The sequence below is a fragment of the Mycteria americana genome, chromosome 7 (assembly GCF_035582795.1).
Source record: "Mycteria americana isolate JAX WOST 10 ecotype Jacksonville Zoo and Gardens chromosome 7, USCA_MyAme_1.0, whole genome shotgun sequence".
NCBI classification, from domain to species: Eukaryota; Metazoa; Chordata; class Aves; order Ciconiiformes; family Ciconiidae; genus Mycteria; species Mycteria americana.
This window is the reverse complement of record NC_134371.1, coordinates 56004398-56030660: the sequence shown is the minus strand read 5'-3', so window position 1 is coordinate 56030660 and position 26263 is coordinate 56004398. Positions and strand designations below refer to the sequence as shown.

General features: G+C 40.1%; 1 protein-coding gene across 2 annotated transcripts in view; it reads right to left on the bottom strand.

The window, feature by feature from the left end:
- ADGRL4 (adhesion G protein-coupled receptor L4) overlaps positions 1-26263 on the bottom strand; it is a 76158-nt gene that overhangs the window by 30854 nt on the left and 19041 nt on the right. For both annotated transcript variants that reach the window (XM_075508510.1, XM_075508511.1), the window contains exon 3: positions 5657-5809. In XM_075508510.1, coding sequence (XP_075364625.1) covers positions 5657-5809 — 153 coding nt within the window. The remainder of the gene's footprint in view (positions 1-5656; positions 5810-26263) is intronic.

The window sequence follows — 26263 nt, the reverse complement described above, 5'->3', positions numbered from 1 at the left end:
ATACTAGCTCTCTGGCTGGAGTAGGGATTATTTTGCATTATTTGGTTGGCTGAGGATAAAGATCAAATAACTCAACAGAGAAAATAAACTGGGAACAATACCAACTAATTTTGAAGAATGAAGTAATGGACTGTGAAATGCTGTGCTGGAAAGGAGAAGAGAGTGAACAGCTTTGGGACAGGTATATCTAACAAAAAGAGCTGAAAAATGAAGAAGTAACACATGAGCAGATTTAAAGGAACAGCCTGAGAGAAGAAGAGGCCGAGAACTGAACTGAAGGGCAGTAAAGGTACAGAGGAGAATGGATGAACGGGAGAGGAAGACAACCTAAGTCAAGAACTAGCATGACACTGAATTTGGGAAAGAAATTGGTGAAAAAGGAGAACTGATTAAGCAATCAGGCTAGGAGAACAGCTACCTGAATTGATAGGAGGCCTCTGTGCAGCCAGATGGGTGTTGAGAACAGAGAGATAGAAAGCAGATACAGGGGGCTGGAAATGCACTATTAGCATATAGGAACTATTTTTGCACTCTTATTTTGATACAAGATTGTTGGTGGTTTTCAAAAAGGAGCAGAGCAAAAATGAGCAATAAAGTATGTGAAATAAGGTTGCTAGAGAAACGGAAATTGTGGAAGAATAGAAAAATGTACTGCATCTCTGTGGATATATCTAGGGAATGCAGAAGGATGCCTGAAGGATACCTGGGGGCCACCTGCCTATTTGGACAGCATTTTTGGTAAATTTGTAGAACATTCTTCACTAATGCCAAGAAAGCCTCCTTTACTAATGGCAAGAAAGCCTTTTTCTTTTTGATATGGAGCAACTGTAAAACACATTGAAACTTTTAATGGAGCATCACAACAGTTTCTGCATCCACACAATTTTTGCTGTTTTGTGCTTAATTCCCAGCTCCCTTTCTTCTGCTCGTCATCCTAGAGGTCTTCCTGGGCTTCAAGGAAATCGTTGAGGTCCCACCTCACTTTCACATCCCTATTTTCCTTACTGAGCAGTGGCTCTGATTTGCACCTGAAATGCTGCGTTTTAAGCCTGAGGTTCAGAAGCTCCCATTGAAAAAACATTCAGACTCCTGCACGGCACAGGCGGGAAGGAGAGGTGGGGCTGGAAGCGCATTTGCCCTCCCCAGCACAACCACCTCTGCTCTGCAGGGAGAGCTGCCACGGCGGCTGTGTGTTTGAATGGGTTGGTGCAAGCCCTGAAGTCTAAAGTATGAGATTAAATTATCATTATCTGCATTAGGGCAATAGTTTGTGTCCATATTTAATGCCCCAAACTGCAAATATTTCTCTTTAGTGAGCTGAGTTTTGCATTATCCATATTTGTATGGTTTCTGTGCCCTCAGTATTCACAGTCATGGAGCTAACCATGTTATACATCAATGAATCTGGCAAACGTGAAGAAAAGGGGTGTAAAAAGCCTGATATAGTGCTACACACAGGCTACCTCATAATTAAATGCTGTCATTTAAAGACATAAGGCTAAAGTTCTTACTCTTGACATTTAAATAACCTCTCACATCACTAAATTATAAAGCTCTTTTTGAAACAAGTGGGTGCCTGTCAGTGCTCTGTTGTGTGACTCTGTGTCAAAGACAGGCAAACTTTGAATGAATTGAAGTGGCAATGGTGAAAACCATGACAATACCAGTTTGTATAACAAGAACACGCATCAGCCTTATACCAAAGATTTCTTTGGCCTTGTCAGCTACACGGAGAAGGACACGTACATCTTAACAAGATATTCAGCATGTAATGCAGTGCTAAAATACCAGCAAATGACAACAAGCTTTGCTAAAACTTACAACGACTTATAAATAAATAAATAAATATTTGAATACTTTCCAGACTACCATTGCTAAGTATCAGGTTTCCATGTGATTTACTGATGCAAATATTTCAAAATTGTTATGATATTTTGCTTTTCATGAACCTTTAGTTTGATAAATCATTTATTTGTCATTATTGGGCAGTCACACAAATTACCCTTCCTTTTGTAATTATGTCAGATATTAAGTGTAACAGATTTTAATGAGAAGTCAGGATTATCCAAAACAACAGCAGAAGCTCAAGCACCAAGGCACATCTCTGGTAACAGGATGGCTATTTAAAGTCTGATAGAGACACTCTGTCGAGTATATGCAAATAGACTTTCTGCAGTTGAGTTGTCCATATGGAATGAGTCCATATCACGCCTATCTAATTTACTGTTTCCTGAAGAAAAAAAATCTCCTGGATGACAAAATTAAAAGGCAATATGCCTGATCTTGCAAGGTACTAATCAGCTTCGTATCCCTTTTAAATCAATGAGATTGTCAGGGGCAGCCAACAATTTGTGACAGTTGCAAGAATGCTGCTTTTAAGTTCCTGCTTTGAAATACTGTGTGCAGTAGCTGTAGGTTTTTGTTTCTTTATATTTTGTAGTTATGCCTTTTTAACTGAATATGCAATTGTTGGACCACACACGGACAACAGCTTGTCAGTGCTTTCAGCAATCCAATTTTACTGGAGCTTTGGGGCAAGGATCTCAAACCGTCCTCCTTGATCTACTCTGGGAGCAGGACTGGGCTGACAAGGCTTGCATGAGCAGCCTTCACAGACAACATTCCCGAGCAAAGGTTGAAGAACAACAGCTTTTTAAACAGAAGAGCATTTGCCATAGCTCTGCAAAAAGCCCTGGCCTTTTAGTAAATATTCAAAACAAATCCTGGAGCTGAACTTTGAAGCTTTTATAATAGCTCCGATCAGAAAAATAATATCACCAACACCACTTAGGCTAGTGTGAAAATAGATTTATAACCTTTTATTTTATTTCTGTGCTTTGTCACTCCTCATTTACTGCAGCAGGCAAGGAAATTCCAATTAAATTAAAAGTACTGAGAACAGTTATTATGTTCAGTCTTGCCAATTACTGGATTGTACCTACATCGCTTTGATTCTTCACCAGTCAGTCAAGACAGCTTGATGTCTACATTATACCTTCTGCTTATTAGTAGCTTGCAAGTGATTGAAAAGTCCAATTGCAAAGGACTAGATGTTCCCTCCCCATGTCTCCATACTGTGGAAGGCAGCAGCACACACAAAATAGAAATGAAAAAGCCTATGAATGGCACAGGTAAAAGAAAAGTTAGCAATGTGGCATAATGCCATATCCCATCCACTGTACAACTCCCCTGTCACAGAAAATGATGTGATGGAGAATGGGTGCCTTCCCAGTGCTCTCAGAAATACTTGAAGAAAACTAATAGCACGTTGCTGGAAAAGGCAGAGTGGCACGGATGTCACTTTCATTTTACAGATGGCCATTTTCATGTTTTTACTCTGTTGACCGGGGTGAAAAATGTAGGTTTATATTTCACCTTTTTATCTGCAGCCGAACATTCAATAAAATGTGAAGTCTAAGGAAAAAGCATGGCTTTTACACGGTAAATAGATTTTAATAGCTCACATTCAGGACAGCAGAAAAATATCATCTTCAGAAATATCACATCTCTGCATTCCTTTCTTTCTTCTCCATTTCCTTTCTCCTCTTTTTCTCTCTCTCCCTTCCTACCCTCCAGTTCCTCCTCTATCTGCTTGCTTCATTGTCATCTCTTCACCAATTCTGCCTGATAACGTGGATGAAATACTGCTGACCCTCAACTCAAAACTCTACATTCTGGCTGGATTAAGGGTCAACTGACATTTCCCAAAGCCATTGTCCCAAGTTTTCTTTTGATCCACTACCTTGAGAGTTAGAATCACTTTGTGTTCGGAAGTTTAGTGTAGCATCCAAAGAGGGGAGGAACACACATGCATATGCATGTGGACTTTGAAACGGACTCTCACACATGTACCACACTTGCACCGCTGGGAACTCCAGGTAGGTTTGATGGCATAAACAAATAGGTTGCATAACGGCATACTCTCCAAAATTCAACCACTGTATTTTTAAAGTTACTGCCATATACGTTATACACATACATTAAAAAGAAAACTTAAGACTTTGCAGAATCTGAAAATATTTTGGGGCCCTACAAACTTGAGTAGGATGGTACTTGGTAGCTCTGTCCTCCGATTTGTACTGGATAACTTGCACTGTATTTACAATGACAACTTTGGTGTTTGCTTCAGCTGTGTATAGTTCACCCTGAATACACTACTGTCAGCTGCTTGTGTGCAAGTCATGTCTACTACCTGTAGCAGCAGATCCATGGGGTACAAAATATCCTATTATGGTTTCCCTGACAGATAAAGCAGAAAATTAATTGTGGATCAAAAGGTTGTCTTTAGGACTCACTGCTTGGTAAAGTAATTGGTACACTTGTTTAATGAGAAAAAGTGCCCACAGGTAATTCTTTATTTCAGTGCGAGTTTTGGAAGCTCTCAGCTCCTGCCATATGGATTTGCAAAAAGGAGAGGAAAAGTGGTAAACTAACCTCCAAGAGAGGATAAAAAAAGATCAGTCTGCCCATTAAAGAAAAGAGAGAAAAAAAAAAAAAAAGAAATTAGCAAGCTAATAGTAAAAAGCTAAAATGACACAAGGACAGTCAGAGAAATAACTTTGAAGACAAAACTTCTGAAGCTGAGGAAATGTCATAACGTAAAAATCAAAAGCTGGGCCAGAAACTGCGAGAATATTTACAGCTCAATGTGCTAACAGTCTCAGTCCCAGCTAATTTAAGAACGATTCATAGCGGCTGGATAAAGCAGAGCTCTTTTAGATGGATGTGAGCAATGGGCAAGAAATGTTGATTAGATCACTTTCTGGCTTAATATGCAGCCATTCTGCTGATATTAAGAGCAGTAAGAAGAGAGGTTGTCAGCACTCACAAGCTCACAGGAGACATATCTAGAATGAGACACAGTCAGCATAAAGGTGTAAAGGGCAATAGATTTATTTCTCATTTTCGCATTCCCTGAGGACTGTTGCAACATACAGAGAAAATTACCAGGAGTTTGAAAAAAGAGAAATAGTTACAGTTCTTCCATTCAAAGGAAATCCTAAAGGATTGCATAGTTGTTCAGAAATAACATTTTTCCAGAAAACTTTTCCTCCCCTGTAATCTTGAACATGTTCCATCCAACTTCTGCAGATACAGAGGCTGATGGATGGCACAGGAGGTAGGATAACTACTGATCTTGCTCATTGCTTTTGATCAGATTTGAAAAATTACCAAAAATATCCCAACCAAAGCCCCCAAACAAAAGATATTTGGAGCATAGTAGGTCAAATGTATAGGGAATTTTGTTGGTCCCAAGCAACCTGAATGCAGAATACTTTGTCACTGTGCTTTGTTTTAAGAATATGACCACCTTGCTCACAGATCAGTGAAATGGGGGCATAACTGGGTGGGTCGGGGATTTCTGTATTACGTTTACTATATATTCATCATCTAAAACTGCGACGTGGATTAAAAATACTGTGAGCAGAGTCAAGATGGAAGTGTTACTGAAAGCAATGGCAGCTGCTCTGTTATCAGTGAGAAGTGTGGTCCTGAACTGGAATATTAAGTCTGCACCAGTCCAAATTGTGGGAATTTTATATCCAGACACCAAACTTCACAAATCTGAAAGCACTTTGCTAGATTTCTATAATTAACAGCAGCAATAAGAGAAGAGTGACAATGTAAAGCTAGCTGGCAGACATTAATAACTTACCCACGCAGGAGGTTCCATCATTAGGTACAAAAGTTTGTTGACCATTGCTGGATTTGAAACCAGGCGCACACATGCAGAAATAACTTCCCACCGTGTTTGTGCAATTGGCATGCTCTCCACAAGGCTGAGTAGCATTTTCACATTCATTATCATCTGTCAAGATATAAATTATGGAGAAATATATTTGCATTTGCAGATTGAAGAAAACAGTAAAGTAAAAGCTTAATTTGGCCTTCTGTATTTTATTTATGTAAGTTTTGAATGCTGAGCTGGCACTCTTGGTGTTTGTCTATATAGTTTTCCCATTGCCAAGGATGTAATCAGGTGTTCAGCAGCACTCTTCTGCCCTCATCCTGCGTGAGTCAACAAATGAGAAAACCAGTGGGATACTGAAGTGAATGGTTTAATTGGCTATTCGCTCAGAATAAAGGATTGAGACAAGTATGTCTTCTGCTATGGTTGTATTTGATAACATTTTTTGCTACCCAAAAATCTACAGGTGGAGAGTCACCCCGAGGATGCATCTAGGAATTTAGAATCATAGAAAACAGAGCTCAACAGGATATCAAGAAATCACCCAGTTCGTTCCCTAACACCAAAGCAGGATCAATATAGCTAAACTGACAGGTTTTTTTATGGCCTGTTTTTGAAGACCTTCTGTGGTATTTCTCAGCAGTCCCAGACAACAAACTTACAAAGTTTGTCCTACTGACTGACCTGAGTCTTCAAGTACATTGTTTTTTCTTAGTTATCCCAAAGATCTTAACACACGGATGAGCAAGATTCATGGCTTGATCTTTACCTCTTAGCAATTGCTGTACAAGTCATCAGTTTTGTACCTGCAAAATTACATGATCTATTTTACAGGGCTAATCCCATGCCCCTAATGATACATGAAAAATGAACTATATACACAAGTTTTAAGACTACTTCCTCTCTGCAGAGCCTCTGCATGTGCTATCATTGTGAGCACAGGGATCCAGCTAGCTTGATCAAAGGTCAAATGAAATCATAAACTCATGCTTTGAACTGTATAGTTGATCTTCTGCAATGACTCAATAAAGCTGTTTCCTCTCCAGAATCTTCCAAGCTCCCTGTTGTCTATTAAATAATTTTTAGACCAAACTTGAGAAAAAATTCAAAAGCTTCTTAATCCAGACACTCTACTTAGGAAACTGAGAGTAACACTCACAATACTGGTAATTCCATCTTTCCAAATAGCCCATTTCTCCCAAAGCACCCCAAAACTCTGAAACAAATCAACGAAACTCTCCCAAAGATGATGACACTGAGTGGAGTTCTCTATTTTCTACATCGTGAGAAAGGAAAAGAGTTAAAGGCTTCCTGAAGTCTACTGGGATTTTGTTCCTGTTCTCAAGCAAAAGGTACTCATAACATGATGAATGACAGGAAAGAATTCTAACAGGGAGAGAAATAACAATTTATTGCAGAAGAGGAACGATTAAGGAGTGTGACAGGGAGAAGAAATATGATTTCAGAAAAGACGCCCAGGAATGAGTTTCAGAAAGGTGCTTCTGCTTCCTGATGGTCAGCGTTCTCATCAGGTGTTTACAGAGGTAGGTTACAGATAAGTAAAATGTCATGTAAGAAGTGGCAAGAATAAAGTACACCAAGAGCTGTAAAGTGTTGCAGGAATACGTTTCTGCAATATAACTTAGTCACGATCCCTAGAATAACGTTGGAAAAGGACATTTTTCAGATTTGAAGTCTGACGTGATTTTGAACGTTACTCAGTTGACTCAGAGATGCTAATATCAATTCAGAACTGCAGCTTTCCTCAGGGGAATTTGGGTCAACAGTATCAAATGGATTATGCTCATTATAACTAAAATTGAATGTAATTTAATGAAGAATCCAAGTATAAAAGCACTTTGCCAAGACATGTCAACAATATTTATTCTACAGCTTTGGTATTCATGAACATACAGCAGAGAAGGTGTATGATTTGGATCTTACTTAAAGAATGCCAAAGTAAAACCAAATTAGTCTAGGTGAAATTATGATAGGGAGGAAAAGGAGGAAAAAAATGTGGTGTTAATTCAAGTTCAAAAGCTAAGCATGAGAATATGAAAAATCCAGTCTGGCACACGGCATTGCAGAGACCAGGCCCCAGAACACCTTACAAATCTTGGTAGCGAGGTCCACTTGTTCAAATATCATTTGTGTGTATCTGTGTATTTGGCTCTTCTGCAATCCCAGTTTGCTCCCAGACCCTGGCATGTCATGACAAAAAGAAGTGGACTACCCTATTTTAGCTGCCAAGTAAACTTGGGCTTGGGAAAGTATTATAGATCCTAGAAAACAATACATGTCGACTTTGGAAAGCTCATGGGATAGTAGTCATGGAAGATGAGAAGTAGAAGAACACTGATCACTGCAGGACTTCATTCAAGGTAGAGCAATAACAGAGCGGATGAGAGAAAAGCTACAGGCTACATACAAGAACTTTTCTGTTGGATTTGTTTTCTAGGAGTTCAGCTATAGTCCTCAAAATCCAGCACTAGTACCTTTTTCAGGTCGTCCAAAAAGTTTATAAGCAATATTAAAATGACTCATGCAGTGGTCATCAATAAATTCTTTACAGTTATGCCTAATGAACTCTACTGGATTATTGGTGTTTTTCCTCAGTATTTAGGATGTCTGTAAGGGGTTTAATGGTGACTATATTGCCTTAGAAGGCTTGCCTATTGAGAGAACCTTTTTGATAATTGAGAAACCTTTGGAACATTGCAGAAGAATAGCAGTAACTTACACTGCAAACACAAGAATGGATAGTTTAAAGAGTTAAATTCATAAGGAGATTTCCATTCACTATTCTCATGGTCTAATGTAATATTGAGCAGACCATGCTAAGGGATAATTTACTGGACCACATCCTGCTTCCATTGAAATTAATGGCATAAAAGTCACTGACGTAAGTAGGCCCAGGGTGGTGCTCGCTATGGAAAACTACTGGGTTAATGAGAAAGGCAAGCGAGGAAGAAGTTTTCAAGAAAAAAGGAGTTGCATATACAGTTTGACTAGATGTGTTTAAATAATCTGCCTAATTTCACATAAAGTATTTTACAAGATCAACAATGATGGCAAAAATATCTTCTAGTTGTCTGTATAAACATTTTGAATTTTTTCTTCAGACAGCAGTTCAACATGAAGCCCAGGGGCTTAAAATAATTTTCCAAATTTTACATGATTTATAGTATTATTGGATTTGTGATTTAAACGATGCAAGGAAAAAAACAACAGGATTTATAGATGGAAAAATGTTTGGGGTTTTTTTAAGAAAATTTTCTGTCTATACAGAGAGGATACTTTAAGTGACAGCAAGCATACAATCCACCTGCTTTGTTGCTACCTAATTTAATTATGTCATGTGCATTCATTGCTGGCACAGATACCCACTGAACACTACAAGCAGTATTTCAGGAATGCACATTCCTTTAAAGATTTTTTTTTTCTTTTTTTTTCCGGTAACTGGATGAAAAATTGGGAGACTTTTAGCAACAAGATTGGCCAAATGGCAAGGTTAATTATTGTGGCTAAACGGTAATACTGCATTCAAGTCTGTTTGATACACAAGGCATTTGCTGAACAGCTGAACTGTCTTGAGAAATGGTTTTTTTTTGGGGGGTGGGGAGCAGGTTGTTTGGGGTTTTTTTGTTGCTGTTGTTTTGGTTTTTTGTTTGGTTGGTTTTTTTACATGGCAGTTGTATGCTTTTTGAACTGCTGTAAAATCTTATCATTAAAAATCACAACGTGAGGAAGGTTATAAGTAGTTTCCTAGGAAATTTGTGTTAAATAACCCAAGGATGGGTGGATACAGGAATGTGTATGTATGTACACCTGAATATTGGTAGGATGCTTACATGATACAGGTGTAAAATAAAACCAACTCTCCATTTTTCACCTTAAAAATGCAGCTACTATGTACTTTACTGTACATAAATGTAATTGTGGTTAGAGGGAATCAGCTACTAGCTGCATGCATTTCTCTACTAGTCTCTTGAAAAATGTATAAGGCTCTTCAAAAGCAAAAAAATCTGAATAGCTGATACACCCCTTTCAAACTCAATTTGAATCAAGGATGGTAATTCTGTAGTAAAACTGCATGTGTTCATTAATAGAAGAATACCATTGGTTTAGGATTGAGTAGCCCCACTCAGAAGTTTGGGCATTGATGGAAGTCTTGCCCTGTCACAGAGGGCTATAAATTGGATCCAATGTTTGAACAATCACTCTCTTACATCAGGTAACATTATTAATTGTTAAATAAAATTTGTATGAATTTTGTTTAGCATTGATATAATACATTTTTATATAAAGAGCATTCAATTCTTTTAGAAATTTTAAAACATATGAAATACAAAAAGAAGAATGATTTGTGGATTTTAGGGCCATGATGCAGTCAGAAGCTAGAGGAATCTGGTAAGATTTTAGGAAAAAAGGATAGAAGAAATTTCTTCTATCATATTCCGTGTACTTTCTAAAGTGCAAGTTTTACCCTGTCATATATCCTGTTTTAATACTGGGTGGTTATAAAATTATAATCTACAATAGGAAAACACCAGGGCAACTACCGCTACAAAATGACATAATTTGTTATTATTATGACAAGCATGAGAAAATGCTTTGGATTATCAATTTGAGATATAAGATTTTTGTAATACTGTTTACATATTTTACATGAAAAATGTCATAAGGGAAAGTCTTATGCCAGAAGATTTATCAAAACAGCTTTGAAGGGTTTCCATTGCACTGAACACATTTCCATGATAGACTTTTTGATGATATGATGACATATAATATGAAGAGTTAGTTTTGGGGTGAAACTTGTCGTATTGATTCATGATCACACACAAGGGTTTTTTTTTTTCATTTTTGTAAATTTTGAAGTAAACTGTTTCTCCCTTCATTTCAAGTAACAAACAAGGTTGAAACCACCCAAGGTAAACAGAGTGATTTGTGCCTATTCAGTCCTCACCAATCCGTGCAAAATGAGATTTTTGTAGAAGTGAAACTTTGTATTATAGAATATATGCTGGGCTCTCTGGCATTGAATTAAACGGATATCAGTCAGGCTGATGGCCTTTCTTAATTGTGAAGTGACCTGATTGGAAAACTAGCAATATTGAACTTGGAGTTTGGTCACTGGTGATAGCTAGCTGGAGGACTCCAGAGGTGGGATGGCCCATGGCTGAAGGAGCTTGCTGCCTGGGGTCCCACCACATGGAAAGTCTGCCCTGGAGCTGCACAGCCTATGAGCTCAGCCCTTGGCTTCCACGCTCCCAGCTCTTCTGCAGAAGAGCTGGAATTCCCAAAGTCTTGGATCAAAATCTGCCAGTTAGACCTGCGTCTCCCAAGGCTTTCTACTGGGGCCTTGCTACAGGCAGAGCACTTGAGGACCTTGTTTTTCTGCTTCTTTGGCAGGGGCCACAGTCCTGGCTCCCCACACAGGGTAATCTGTGCTGTGGCCAGGGTGCTTTGTGGGGTCTGACCTGGGTACCCAGCCAAGCTGGCCAGAGATGCAACAGGCTTCCCAGGGCCGTAGAAATCTGGCTGTTGCAGGTGAACTCTTTTGACACCTTGACATTCCAGAGAAGGATTTTAATGAACTAAGAACTCCTGACCAGAGCTTGAGTTTGATAACTTGAGTTTTCCCAAAGCCACGCCTGAACAAGCATAGGCACGACAGTGTGATTTTCCCAAGTTTAATGAATGCTTGATGTTCCTAAGGACCACAAGCAGCTTATACGAAGGCTGTTACTGTATACTACAATACATTCACATTCTATTCAGTGCATTCCCCAGATGACATAAAAATAAACAATTAAAACATCAACATTTAATTTTGCCCCGATCCAGGCCTTTTGAAACCAAGGTTGGAGGCCTCTGGGGCATAGCTGTCTATCAAGAACAGCAGTGGCAGCACAGGGCTGGGGACCAGTATTGGACACAGTAGTCTGAAAAGTGGACAGCACTGGGTAGGTAGGAAACGCAACCGGAGCGGCTGGGGAATACATTGATTCATTGCATCTGGCTGTTCTCTTTCGACAGCAGCCGCTGCTGCCAAAGCTGCCTTGGAGCCCCTGGGGGAAACTAAAACTACCCTTCCCTAGTGTAACCCTCATGGGAGAACAGTACTTGAAGTGCCTCACTTAACCCCTCAAAAGCAAGGAAATGAAAGGCTTCCTGTAAAACAAATTCCAGTGCTACTCACCCTGCTGTGCTTAGCTTGTCTGGAGGTCTCAGAACAGTGGGTGATCTTACATACATTACTTCTGTGCTGCAGGACTGTGCGTCTACAGCCATCACAGCCTGAGTTAAGAACAGCGATACCATTAACAATCTTGCCTTTCCTTCCTTGTGATGTGTTTCCATTAATGGTAATTTAACACAATTTGTTTATGATTCTCCAAAGATTCAGCATTCAAGTTTGGTCTAAATCAGCATGAAAGAGCAGATGCTTAGAAAAACCACTTGAGACTGCAGAACTGGGCTGGAAATCTCATTTAAATATGAATTGCTTTCATAATGGGCCCGATTCATCCTTGTCCTACACTGGGGCAAGGGACCACGCAGTTGCTGCATAGGAAATCTTGTCACTGCAAGCTCTGTCTTGCTAAAATTTCATAACTCCCTACCTCCTTGCAAGAGCTTTTCACAATGCCTTCTTGGGACGTTTTTATAGCTTGGCAGAAGTTTTTAACTGGTTTGAACTTGATGGCTCTGCAGCTAGCTGGACTTCTAAAAGTCCTTAGTTCAGCAAACAGATATTTTCTCTCACATTCTTCACAGGCTATGTGTATATGCAGAGATGATTTCGGATCAGCAGTTCTTTTTTGTCTGGCTGAACTAAAGGGCCTCACAGCAAAAAACTCCCTTAGTCCCAGTTTAAGGAACAAGGCAGAACAGTCTAAAAGAAGAAGGCAAGGCATGCGCCTACATATTCAAAACACACTCAGGTTGAGTTTCAGAGAATGGACAAGGTTTGGAGAGGTTAATATATTATCTAAACTGCTTCCAGCAACTTTCTGGTATTTTCAGACATTACATATTAAACATGAAAAGCATTTATTATTGGTAAGTGCCAGTGATGAAATTGTCATTTGTTTAGCCACACAGAACAACCTGTCCTTTCAACACTTGCGAAGTATCAAAAAAAGAAAATCTATAATTTGTGATCACTCATATGTGAAGAATAAGGGGCGCAGGGGAAATCTTTAAAAGTGCTAGTCCTTGACTGGAAACAAACCACTTACCCAGACAAGCATCCGCAGGAATTTGAGAATAAAAAGGAACAGGGTGCTCAAATTAGTGAAACAGAGGGAAAGGAGGGAATAAATAGCTGTTGAGTGGCCTTGTCCCACCTTTTCCCCAGCACTGCCTCCCCTCCCGTGGAGAGCAGGGGTCTGCCTGCACTGCAGACAGCAGCAACGCACCCCCACCGCTCCCCCCGGAGAAGACCTTAGAGCTGCACTGACCAGAGGAGACTCAGCGAGAAAGCTTCAGAGCTGTGCAGCTGCAAGTGGGGAGCTTCACTTTGGGTGTCCAAACCCCAAATTAGTTATTTATTGTCTGGCTGACACCCCTTCCCTGACCAGATCATGAGGGGGAGATCTGTGAATGCTATGAAGGTTCACTCATTCTATTACAGGCAAAACTCAGAGCTGGTCAAGCATCCCTGATGCTGGTGTGGTGAGAGGGGTCTCGGGGCACCTGTCAGGGGTACAGGTGGAGAGCACAGCCCACATTGCAGCTCAGGCACAAGGGACTGGGAGCTGCCCCTCACTCTTTGGGGAAGCAGACCGTGACCTCCTTGCACCTGGAGCACTCCAGGCTTCCCTTCTGCCTTCCTCCCAGGAACATGGCATTAATTCACCAGCCGAGCACCTGGCCTGATGAGCTGTTAAAATGCAAAGCTAAAGGAGAGAGGCTGTAGCAGAGTAATGTCAGAGACAGTAAAATGGAAAAAAATCCAGGATGAAGATGGTCTGCTGGAGTTCTCAGACTGGATTTGGAGGTGAGGAGTGATGACCACATGAATTCTCTGGAAAACTGGATTATAGACACTGAATAGGAGGGGATAAAACAATAATCCCATTTTCAGTTCCAGTCACGTGCAGCTCCTGGTTAGCCATGCCATGAACTCAAACAGCCCAAGGCTCCCATCTGGCAGGATGTGAACGAGTGAGACGTCACCACTCAAATCTAAACACTTTGGACCCAAGCAAGAGATAAGACAGAAGGAAAACAGCTTTGCAAACAGTTTGATTAAGGGGGAAGAAAAACTTCCAGGCAGCACTTTCCCAAATTTCAAAACAAAAAAAGAAAGATATTTATTCAGAAAACACAGCCGGGAAATGCATCACCACTTTACAGCTTATATATGAAAACCACTGTGGCACCATCCTGGTATGGATAAGCAAGATCTGAAAAAGGGGGTAAGACAGACAGCACGGTTTGAATGAGGCAGAGGAACATTAAGCATTATCTGATGGGCTTTATCGAACTCACTACAAGCATGCAGCAAAGGCTGTGATAAGAAATAACGCTGTTCTCTGTCAGGATGTGGACTTCTTCAGTCACACAGGACAAAGTCCTGGGGCCTTGAACGCCACGTAGCCACAGCAGCACGGCATTCCCGCTGTGCCAGGGAGCTGGGGCTGGAAGCACCCAGATGCTCATGCAGGATGGTCACTGTGCTACTCTGGGAGCCCTCCACAGAGCGCGACGGGCAGTTTCAAGTAGTTAATGCCGGTGACCCTGAGGCATGCGAGTTCCATGGCGCTGGATCCAAGCGCAGAGCTAGTTGTACGTTAAAGGTACTTTTAATTGGAGTTGATAGAAACTATCGACTGTCGTTTTGTTTGGGGTGGTTCACAGTATACATTCGGGAGCCAGAAATTAAGATCCAGTTGCTGAATTCCTCCCTGGAGTAGGCAGATGGGGATGTATGAACTAAAGGAAAAGGCTCGGGCTCATCTAATTCTGAAGAAGGCTTTCCCTCAGTGATGACCTGCTCCATCGCTCCTCCTTGTGGCAGGCTCTGAAACAACAGGATTGTTTCTGCATTGATTTCTGAGCGAACAGAGCAACAACATGCTCATGTTTGGCTTAAGTGTGTGAAAACTCTGTTTCCATAACAGAGCCTGACCTCAAACTCACTGAAGTCCAAGGAGTGGCTCCCATTAACCTGCATCTTTGCTTTTATAGAAGCAAAGGGGCATAACCTGCCAAGAGCAGAAGTCAAGAATGGAGACCACATTGCTCTTCCTTTCCTCACCCTACACAGATCTAATTACCAAGACGCAACCTCAACATCCTGGCAGGCACCCTGTGTCAAGCTTACTACTCAAGGATTAGACACAATGTAATTGAGACACATCATCAGTTTCTTGGTTTGCCTCCTTCAAAAACATGGAATTAAAACAAGGTGAAGTGCAGCTGAATGGGAATATGCTGGATTCGAACTGCCAGCAGCGTGTGCAGGTGTCGATGTTTTTCTCAGTGCTACCAGCAGAAGGGTTTTAGAAACTTCCCTGTTATTAAATCACATCATTCCCAATCCAGTTTTCACTTTTGTTGCTAACTTGCTTGTTTTCACTGAAACTCATCCTTTAACTGAAAAGTAAAACAGCACATGCACAATCAGAATATTTTGGTTAAAGGAAAGCGAGCAGCACAGCGGTCCCTTACTGAGGGCATTTTGCCAGTGGATAACTATGCCCCCTGCAGAACTGAATGGGCAGCCCAAGTAGAAGTTCTGTTTCAGCACTGCAAATAGAACTGTATTTAAAAAACAAAACAAAAAAAACACAAACCCAAACAAAACCCAAACAACCTATAGCCAGACAATATCTGCATTGTAATGTCTTGCAGACTTCCCATTGCATTTTTCATTTACCATAATGCTGGCATAGAATCAGCACCATGAAAGAAGATGTATCAGAATGTGAGGCTGAAATCTTGATTACGTTGTTTAACCCTTTCTTCAGTTTGTATAAATAAATGCCATGATTTATTTATGCTGCATACAGATATCTCCCCAATACTCCAGTAGCCACTGTATAATAGCATTCAGGAAAATAAAACTCAAAGTTGTTGTTCAATCCCCAATGCAAATGGTTCTTGTTATTTCCAACACTAATTTCTGAAAACTCCGCAGAACTTTCTTAACCAAAATACATAAAAGCACGTTCTGGTATTTGTCCAAATCCAAACTTTCTTTTGCATGTTACAGCAGAATCTGTAAACTGTCTTCTTGTAGAGGAAATAGTTCCCAGTAGCTGCAAAGAGATTGCATGCTATTATGGACCAAATCTTGGGATTCATCTGAACTGCACCCGACAGATGTTAAATGCATCTAAAGAAAGGCAGTATAACCACATCAGGATTACTCTGTCCATACCTAATCCCCAACAACTACTAGATGGATGTCTCCTACAGCCAGTTAAACAAGGGCCATCTGCTCAGAGGTCGTGATCTCTCTGGCTTCTTCAACAGTGCCCCATCTAACGGCAAGTGAAACACAAGGCTGGAAGTCAGGATGAACACGAGTTCCTACATCTTACATTTCCAGACTACCTTCCTGGCCCTGGGGAGATAAACTCTATCAGTTTACATTTACCACTTTAGCAGCATTTTTGGAAGGGAAAAGAAAAACTGACCTCAACTGAAAAGGTTTTTGCTAAATCATGGTATAACATGATTGAAGAGCTTTAGTAGGAAGTCTTTATTTGGGTAACAAGGACAGATCCATATGTAGAAAGGACAACCAGGCTCATCAGTGTTTAACTAGAAGTCCCTCTTCATGCTTTTGGATCTGCTACTTAAGAATAGGCGGTACATTATGAAGTGCAGCTGTCATTGTACTACATTATCTTCAATAAATTTTGTCCTTTGAAAAATAATTTGCTGTAACATACCTGAAACTGTATTAAAAACATTTCTTGCTTTTAGCTTTGAGATGCGTTATGTTCCATTTTGGATTTAAAAAGCAGAATACAATAAAAGATGTGGTAAAATTGCTTTGAGAGAAGTAATAGCTCAAATAACATGGAAGGCCATAAAACAGTGACTACAGGAGAAGCTATTTTTTTCCATTGTGGAACAGTATTCATTGATTTCTGAAACCACAGGCTAATTACGCTCTGAGTGGACAAAGTACTTTAAGTAGTCTAGTCTGGGCATCAGAGACATTGAGTTCACTATGTACTTTTGTCAAACCCAAGTTACAATACTCAAAACAAGAGTAGCTTGATGAAATTTGATTGCCAGTACTATTCAGGAGGTTAGATGAGGTGACCTAATGCTAGTCGATGAGATGCATGGACCTATATTGCTGTAAGTTAATATTAAGGTTAGGTCATTAGAAGAAGATAACACCAACAGCAAAGAATAGTTTTTGTGTTGTTTTTTTTTTTTTTTTTTTTAAAAGTCAATACTGTTTCATTCTTGTCAAAAATTACATGTGAACTAAGCATATTCTACAGTGGCCCACATAGCTTTCATGTGGCTTGGTGACTGTGTTTTTTATATTAGCTCTATTTGTACGTTATCCCATTTAAATGCTCTGGAATTCAATAGCTGCTCACTACTGGATAATAGACTAATTCACAAAAGGAAATAATTTCAATCTATAACTGAGAAAAGCCATTAATTACTGGAAAACATCCAGTCTCCAAACCTGAAGATATCAAACATGGTCTGGCAAGGAGGAGACAATTAGACTGCGGAATTCTACCCAGAGGGAAAACACGCCAGCATTACTTCAGCTAGACTAATGACTTCAACAATAACCACTGAAGTATTTCCAGCTACTGTCAATGCTGTAAGTATTTAACTGCATGGTGAAAATGTCTTAACTACTGACAGTCATATTCTTAGAGACTGACCCCAGTAGTTCATTTCTGAGAACAAAAGTCACTATAAAAATATATAGGATTTTTACCCTCCCCCCCTTCCTTCTGATGTGACTTAAAGCTAAATATAATGATGCAAGTGGAATTAGAGGTTATAAAACTTGGGAGAAGGTAGATCTATGGTACTGCTCAGGCTCAGTTAAAGGGTTGCAGATTTTTGGGCAATCAGTCATTTTCCCATATAATAGCCAAATATCATCTTAGTGGAATTTGCTAATCTGAAAAGTATATAGCCCTCCTCCTTTCTGGAGCAACCTCTTCCAAAAACCAGACTGCTCTAAAGGCCAGATTTCCTCTTTTGTCTCTCCGTCCTGAACCCTACAGCTTTGAAGTGATGGAGCCCGTGCTCTCCTCATGCCAAATGGTCTTGATAGCTCTTTCTGGATCTTTCTTTCTAAGGCATACAATCTGGAAAACTTTAGCTCCGTGTCAAATGGCAGAACAAGTTAACCCACTCAGGTCCCTTAATGAATTTTGAATGTGAGGGGAGTATATAGCATCCTAATTCAATCTAAAGTGTCTTTTCCCTTGCTGAGTACACCAACAACTCTGCTCTTCAAAAGTAATTACATGCTAGGTTGAAATATTCTGTTTATTCATAATCACTGTTGTCTACATAACTTTGTCATTTTCTAGTGGGGGTGTTTATTCTTAGATACAGAGGCTAAGGACTTTATTATCCCAAAGGTATGAAACACACTTAGTAGGCAAAAATATAAAAGTTTCATTAAAAACCTATCTAGAGTTTGGACAGAAGTAATACTTATAAAAGGGAATAATGTTGAAACATGGCACAAGTCAGGACTGAAAACACTTTCAAGTGTGCCTACCATAATACAACCTGCCACGTACAGTGTTATTATGTGCATTTTATGCCTGGGAGTACTAACAGGCAGGCGGGCGTAGCTATGTTGTATAAACGCCGTGTATTTTCGGCAACTGGAGATATGCCTGTATGTCACACTGGAGGGCTGCACGGAACTCGGAGGCAGGTCATACCGCAAGCAGGGATGCGGTGTTAGTGCCGCTCTCTAGCCAGGCTAATTAGCCCTTTAAACACAGCCTCTATTAGCGTGGACATAGCACCGTGCTGCACAGCCGCACTGCTTGCTATTGCTTGACTTGGTTTACACAGTACTGCACTGGGTCAGCTCAGCAGACACTTGGAGACAAAGTCCCAATTACAAAACACAGCGAAAACACTGCTGCCACTGATTAAAGTGAGGGGTATAATTTACATATTAAGAAGGCAGAAGCCACAGAAAAGGAGGATTGTCATAAGGCACCGAATAAAGGCATGTAAAACATAACAGACTTCCACAGACTGCCATGCTGGGGATCTCTCAGAGAGGGAGGAATTAACATTTTTCTAAGTATTACTGAGCTGCAACGTTCTCAGTTGGAAATGCTAAAAACTTTTTTCCCCAAGAAAATCACTCAAAAAAACCCCCAAACAACAAACCCAAACCAAACAACGTAGCTTCCCTTCATTTATTGAAATAAACCTCTCAAAGTGAGTGCCTAACTCTAAGTTCAAGCAAACATATTCAAGATAAACATCTTGATTATCAAATAGACTGAACTTGCAGAAGCATTGGGTAGATTTCTACAGCATGTTAAGTATCCTTGAAAACTGAGCCATTTATTAGTTATGTGGAGAAGCGCTACAAGCTTCTTTTTGAAAGTGTTGGACAAGAAACTGGTTTAGAAAAAAGCAACAGTAAAGACTTACTTTATTTTTAATCCAGGAAAACTATTACATCATGTGTCAAGTGTTTTGTGCATTAAAAAAAGTCATTGTCTTTTGTCCTCTGCGCCTGTCTCTGGATGTACCAGCACAGGCAGTTCTGTAGGATATCCTCAGTTTTACTCCAAAAGTCCCAGCTCAGTGAAGACACTGAAGATCCCAGAATAGTTTGTTGGGAAAGGTCCTCTGTGCTTGGATTTGTTGCAAACTTTACGTTATAATAAGCATTAAATATTTCTTTTGTTTATTCAGTCAAGCGGAGTAGGCTTACATCTCCAATTTAAATACAGACTATGCCCAGAGAAAAGTAGTGTTTAAAAGACATTTATTTAAGACATTTATTTTCAAATGGTCAAGCTGTTAAATATGAAGATACTGGATTAAAGCTTAAATTCTTACTCCAGCTGCCTTGGCTCCAGATCAGGCACCATAAAGTCAACCTCCAGGATCTCCTCCAGAGACCCACTGAAAGATCTGGGATAGGGGACAGCTGGAGCCAGGAAAAAGGGCATGCTGGGGATGGGATAGCAGCACACACTGTTGCAAAAAGGGTAATGCTGTGCTTTGGAAAGGCTGTCATTTTACAGAGGGCTGACTATTGTACAGAGGGCTTTACCAGTCTTCAAATCCACCCAGGAGTTTGAATAAGGAAAGGGCATTCCCTTCCTCTTAACTGGTGACATCCATGTTACATCTGTGAGAGGCAAGTGGCAGAGTCACCGTGTGAGTTAAGGCCCAGGAAAGAAGGAAAAATTGTTTTCGAAACGAGTCCACTTTTAGGCCATTAAACTGCAAGATAATGATGGGTTTCCTGAGGAGTAACAAATTTCTTTAGAACTTCATTTGGTGTCTGTTTTAGCCAAAGGCTGCACTGTTGTGTTATGTTTAAACATACCCTACTCTGACAAGCCACTGAAGTCTTTAAAGTCTTCTCATCTTTATTGCAGACAGTACTTTGATCTCAATGCCAGAAAAGGTCAACAAAAGAACTTCAGAATTAGACTTGTTTACATCCAACATACAATACAAATAAATGAATGTGGCAAGGACGTCCAAGGCAGATTAAATGAGACCACGTTTTCCTAGTTCTACTTAAAATGTTTTTGGTTTTGCCAACCATTGTGAGAGCGATGTCATCATCAAATCCAATGAAATTCACTTATTGAAGCGCTTTCGCCCTCAAAATGTTTCATCAATCATAGCCCAGAAGGGCTTTGTCATAGGATAATTGCAACTTGGTGTACCAAAGAACATCCAAACGTCCTCAGCTTCCTTATCTATACAATGGGCAGGGATGACAGCCATTTTATTAGCTGAGATATTGTTACCCCCATCAGATAAAACAGCATGTTTTGTTGCTTTGATGTTTTCTGTCACCATAGCAGAGCTGTTGTTTTCAACTGCATGTTTAAAGAACGGCTGCGGTGGCAGCTTATGTTCCTTCACAATAACACTGCCTACAAACATCTCACAGAAAGAGGCAAGGGGTGTACTAATTGCACTTTATCGGGAAGAGACGGGAAGAGCAAATGGAATTTCTGCTGCAGTTATTTCTAGTCAAGACATAATTGTGGAGTCATCTCTCTTGTCTACATTTGTTTTCTTGAGGAAGAAAAGATCACTGGAGAGTGAATTGCCTCTGAACAGACAGCCAATTGAGAAGCCACCCAAAAATGTTTTCAACCATCCCTGTTCTCCTGCCTCCACAGAATATTTAGTGGATTAAAATAACATTTGGGGTAACTGCTTATATTTAACACTTCTCCACAATAACTACAACTATTATAGCACTCAGAAATATGTATCTTACTTCCACATGCTTGGTTAGACCATGCAGACTTTGAAGGCTAACAAAAAATTTGTCATGCAGAACAATATGCAAACCCATTTAATTTTCTATTTAAATCCTTCCTGACAGAGTGGACTTTTCTTGCATTTCAAAACATCAAGCCTGTTAACCAAACTCTGAAGGTGGAAAAGTCTTCCTGTCGACACCAGGCTTATCTCACTGTACTATCAATTGGGCAATAATTATATGAAGTGCTGTAGACACAATTTAATATTTCAACATTTGCCAGCTGCTACTGAAGACTTCCCATCTATACTAAGCACAGGAAAGGACTGTGGACTCTCCAATGGACTGTATGACAAATACTGTCCACATCTTTTATGTCAGCAGTACTCTAGCACACTGATTTCTGCTGAGGGATGTTGTTGGGATGATAATGGGAACAGCACAATTAGAAGTCATTAGCCTAGCAGGAAATCTCATCTTTGGTGGCTACTCAGCAAGAAGTTGCCCCTGATAACAAAGGGCAGAGTAGGCAAGTGTAAACTCTTCTGGCAAATACAGGCATCTCTGTTGACCTTCATAGTTCTATACATTAAATATGCTTCTACACAGTCAAGAGCCACTTTCATTGGTGCCGAATCCAACAGCCCTGACATAATGACACACCCCCCCCCCCCCCCCCCCAGTAATTCCAGATACAAAAGGTAGGTTCTGCCACATTTTTCCAGCTCTATGTTGCTCTTTATTCTCCTGGAAGGCAGATCCCGCTCCTTCCTTTACACAGTCGTCTCCTTTCCTCATTTTCCACCTCCATCCATGCTTCTGAAGCCACCTCCATGACTGGGGGTTGTGAGCTGGATGCACCCTTGGAGAGGTGACCTTGAGATACTTACAGGTTTCATTTTCATTTATTGACTTTGCTATAGACTGTGGATGGAAGTCTAGGGAATCACTTAACCTGCCTTTGTCTCAGTTCCCCATCTACAAAATCCTTTCTTCTACCTTCTCTGTTTCGATTTAAACAGAACAGACCCAAACTCCTAAAGGTCACATGTGCTTTAACAACAATATGAACTCATTTGGCACCTTGATCTTGTTTGGATAAGCATAAGCCAAATAATGAATCCTAGGAAATGAAACAAACTGAAACTTCCTTTCAAGCACTGCTCTCCAGAATGTTTTTACTTTGAGTGAAGGATGGTGCAAGAATAAATTGCATAGTTAGAAAGGTACCTTGTTTCCCCACTAACAAGCAGAACTAAAAAGGAAATTCTGTTATGGATTCAAGTGGTTGGGAGATTTAACTCTGAATACCCTTTTGATATCACAGAGAAGTTACACATTGCACGTACTTGTTTCTAAGCTCTGTGCTGTTGTTCCCATTGCCAAGCACTGGAGATGGTCTGGAGACACAGAGGGGAGGTACTCCAGCCCAGTCAACAGATGCCCTCCTTGCAATAACTGAGTAATGCATCTCTCTCAAGCAGACCAAACCCTTCCCTAAAGCAAAGTTTCTCCTCCTGTGGAGGAAATTGTCTAGCATGGAATTTAAGATAAAAATTGTGGCCAAAAAAAGAGGCTTGTGATAGTCTATTTTGAGCAGAAGTGCTTATTCTTTTTAAGCATCAATGGGCACCTCAAGGCTACAGCGCTCAGTGCTTTAGAAATGCCTTCAGTATATGAGACAAATACTTTTACAATATTCAGGTTTTTTTTTTTACTTAAAGCTTTAACTCCTGAAGTCACATTAACTCTGATACTCAAAGCTTATACAAGACAAACCAAAACAAAACCCAAGTATCAAACTCCTAGCAATAGAAAACATCTATTTTAAATAAAAGAAAATCACATATTTTCATGTTTCCAGTTTCCTGGTTTGCAGGGTGCATGCATACATGAGATCTGATTCACAGATACATAACTTGGCAACAAAGCTTCTGCAAATTGAGAGATCCTACCACTTCTCTCATGAAATTCTCTGGTTTTCCAATTCTGCTTGCACACCCCGAGTATACCATATATCAAACCTCTTGAAAATTAATAAAATGTTAAGAATTACATAATTGTGCTACCTCATTTTGTTCATGTATTTTTTAAATCCTCCTCATAAGAATTTGACATGATAAACTAACAACAAAGAGAGTAGGGACTAGCAAATAGTTACTGGGAAAGTCACAGGCAGTGAATTACTCCCTGTAATTGAGTGGCTGCTGCCACACTTCAGACTTACAGCTCTGGCTAACACCTATTGACAGACTTAGCTCATGCCTGCCTACCTGCTCCACAGAGAAAGTAACTATGTAAAGGTCCCACCTTGCTGTCTGCATTTAAAAACATGGAAGCACCTACCCTTGCCTGCTGTTCATTTCCATGATGTCCGCCTATATCCTGAAGCAGACTGTCAGTGGAAATCTCAGTGCTGTTTCTACTTCCTTCCCTTTTAATAGCTAGTTCAAGAAAGAGGTAGTAAATTGGCATCTGGAGTATTGGGGCCCAGGAAACTACTCAGCTGCAATTGAAATCTGGTGTGTGTCAGGTGTGACGAGTTCTGGGAAAAAATCAGAAACTTCCACAAACAAACTGCAACTGCCAGAATCACAGCACGGTGATGAAAGGGGCTCTTCAATGAACAGAGTGCTCCTTGGTTACTTACAAAGGATTATTCAATTATCTAATAATTAAACCTTTAGATAATGAAAAATTTTTAAAAGGAGGAGGGGAAAAAAACCAGCAACAAGGACTTTGCTTCAGCAGATGTAAAACTGACACATCTGCCTCCCTTGATACTAGCAAATTGGCTCTTTCAATATGTTTCATTTGTTCTCCTGCCAATTGCTGATCTCTTGTCAATTTACTCTCAAACTTGGAAGAAAATTAAATGGTTTGATGACATATTGGTTTCTGTATTTTATCTTTGAAATGCAAAATATATATTTCAATGATCTTAGAAATGTTTCACATCTTTGAAATCTTTGCAATTGTAAGATGTTGGGCTTGATCCCCATCTGGAACATAAGGGCATAACTCCATCTAACTAAATTAAGCTAGGCAGTTTATCACAGCTGGTGATCTTGTCCATAGTTTTTCCACAGATTAACATGGAACATGTCACATACTTCTTTAGAAATACGCAGTGTGAAAGGGAGTGACTCTCTATATGCTTTAGGCATGCTTGAAAATAGCTATACTAGATGATTGCCTAAAAATGCATCCTAATAGCTTTAAATACTCAAAATGAAACGATGGAACTGTCATCACAGCAAATCGCACAAGGAAAGAAAAATGATAGCATTAACTGCATCAGCCACCTGCTCTATAAAGGTTATTAAAATGATGGAAACAGTATGCTGGCTATGCCATACATACAGGCTAAAACCCCCAGCAGGTCCAATATCCCATGCTACAAGTTGTAATTTATATGCCTGTAATTTATACTGTACTATAATTTATACAACATTTATCAAAATGCCGGCTGGAAAGGACTGGCTACTGACTAGGATACTCATTTAATTCCTTGCTCTATGGCTACTTACTTCAGTCACAATTCGACAAAAGGATTTTGGCACCAAAAGCAGGACTCTGACAAATGCTTGTGTTGTGCTCTTTGATATTCTCAGGACCACCTTGACCCTGCCAGCAATAAGCGGCCCAGGCTGTATTTTTTAGCGATGCCTCAATTCCACTGGGAACTCTTTGCTGAGGGGATGGGGTCCTATAAACATAATATGCCTAGCACACCTATGGGAACCTGCTCTGTGCTCAACACAGCAGCAGCCACTTTTATTCAAACACAGGAAGAAGAAAAGGAGAAAGAGAAGGAGGAGTGGCAATGTCCTCTTCATAAGCAGGGTTTTAGCATGCAGGAGTTTAAAGGCAGTCCTAAACAAACCTGCTCTCCCCTGGTCCTGCCAAACACCCTAACCACCCAACTGCAGGCAGTACCTGAGCCGAAATGCACCCCATGCCTCCTACTGAAGCTACTCCAGTTGGCAAAAGCAACTCAATCACCCCGAGCCCATGAGCACATCTCTTCAGCCGGGCAGGTAGCATCTTCATGTGGGAGTCTTGATTTCAGGTTCCTGCCCTAGGGATGCCTAATGTATTTTATCCAAGAATTGTTTAAAGTAAAATAATCTGTCATATAAATGAATGGAAAGAGGCTCATTTTCAGAGCCACTGCCACTATGGATGGCCAATATAGATGAAAGTGCTTACATTTAGGCATTCTTGACTGAAAACAATGGCTTCCCTCTCTTTATGCTAAGTTTACTCATCTGTAAAGCAGACACATTACAGTCTGCCTAACTCAGAGAAATGGGATAATAGAACTTTGGCAAAAGAAAGGTTCCATCACATTGCTTTACTAGACATAAAAAGGTAATATGAATATATGATTTTAAATCAACATTAAGATAGTGTAGACTCCAGGACATTTCTGATATTGCTTTGGCTGAATAATGTAATTCATTTTCTAACAGGTCTCTTGCTGTGCTTGATATTCCACAGAGCCAGCCTGTGTTACAAGATGTACAGAGCTAATCTGCTGAGAAAAGAAATCATAAACAACACTTTATTCTACATTATTTTATTCATGAGATCATTATTCCAATCGGTGCAATCTTGAAGTATGGGTTGGATCCTGGGATCATATAGCCATGCTGACATACTCCAAGTTAGTCTGCTTTAAACATTCTTTAATTCCAGAGGAGGAAGGTGGTGCAAAATCTTTAAGGCTGTCATATCTGGTTTAAAACTTCCTTATCATTTTTTTCCTTTGTTTTTTTCTTTCTTCTTTTGTTTTTGCATAGTTGTGTAAGGAAAAACCTCATTACACTATTACCCATACTCTCCTAAGTGAGTAGACTGAGCAGGGTATTCACTGCATTAGCAGTTAGTTTCCAGGGTGGAAGTGACAGCATCTGCCTCTGCTTCTCCCCAGCACAGGAAGTTTGGCTTTCAGGAGCTCCCAGAACAAGCGTTCAGCACTGCAAGAAACAGGAATCTCTTGAACAAGTTGATGTTGGTTTTTTTTCCAGGAGCTGGACTGAAATTTTTGTAACATGTACAAAGTGTCCACACGTTCCTTACAAGTCAGCCATCACCTATTTTCAGTAACATTGTTTTCACAG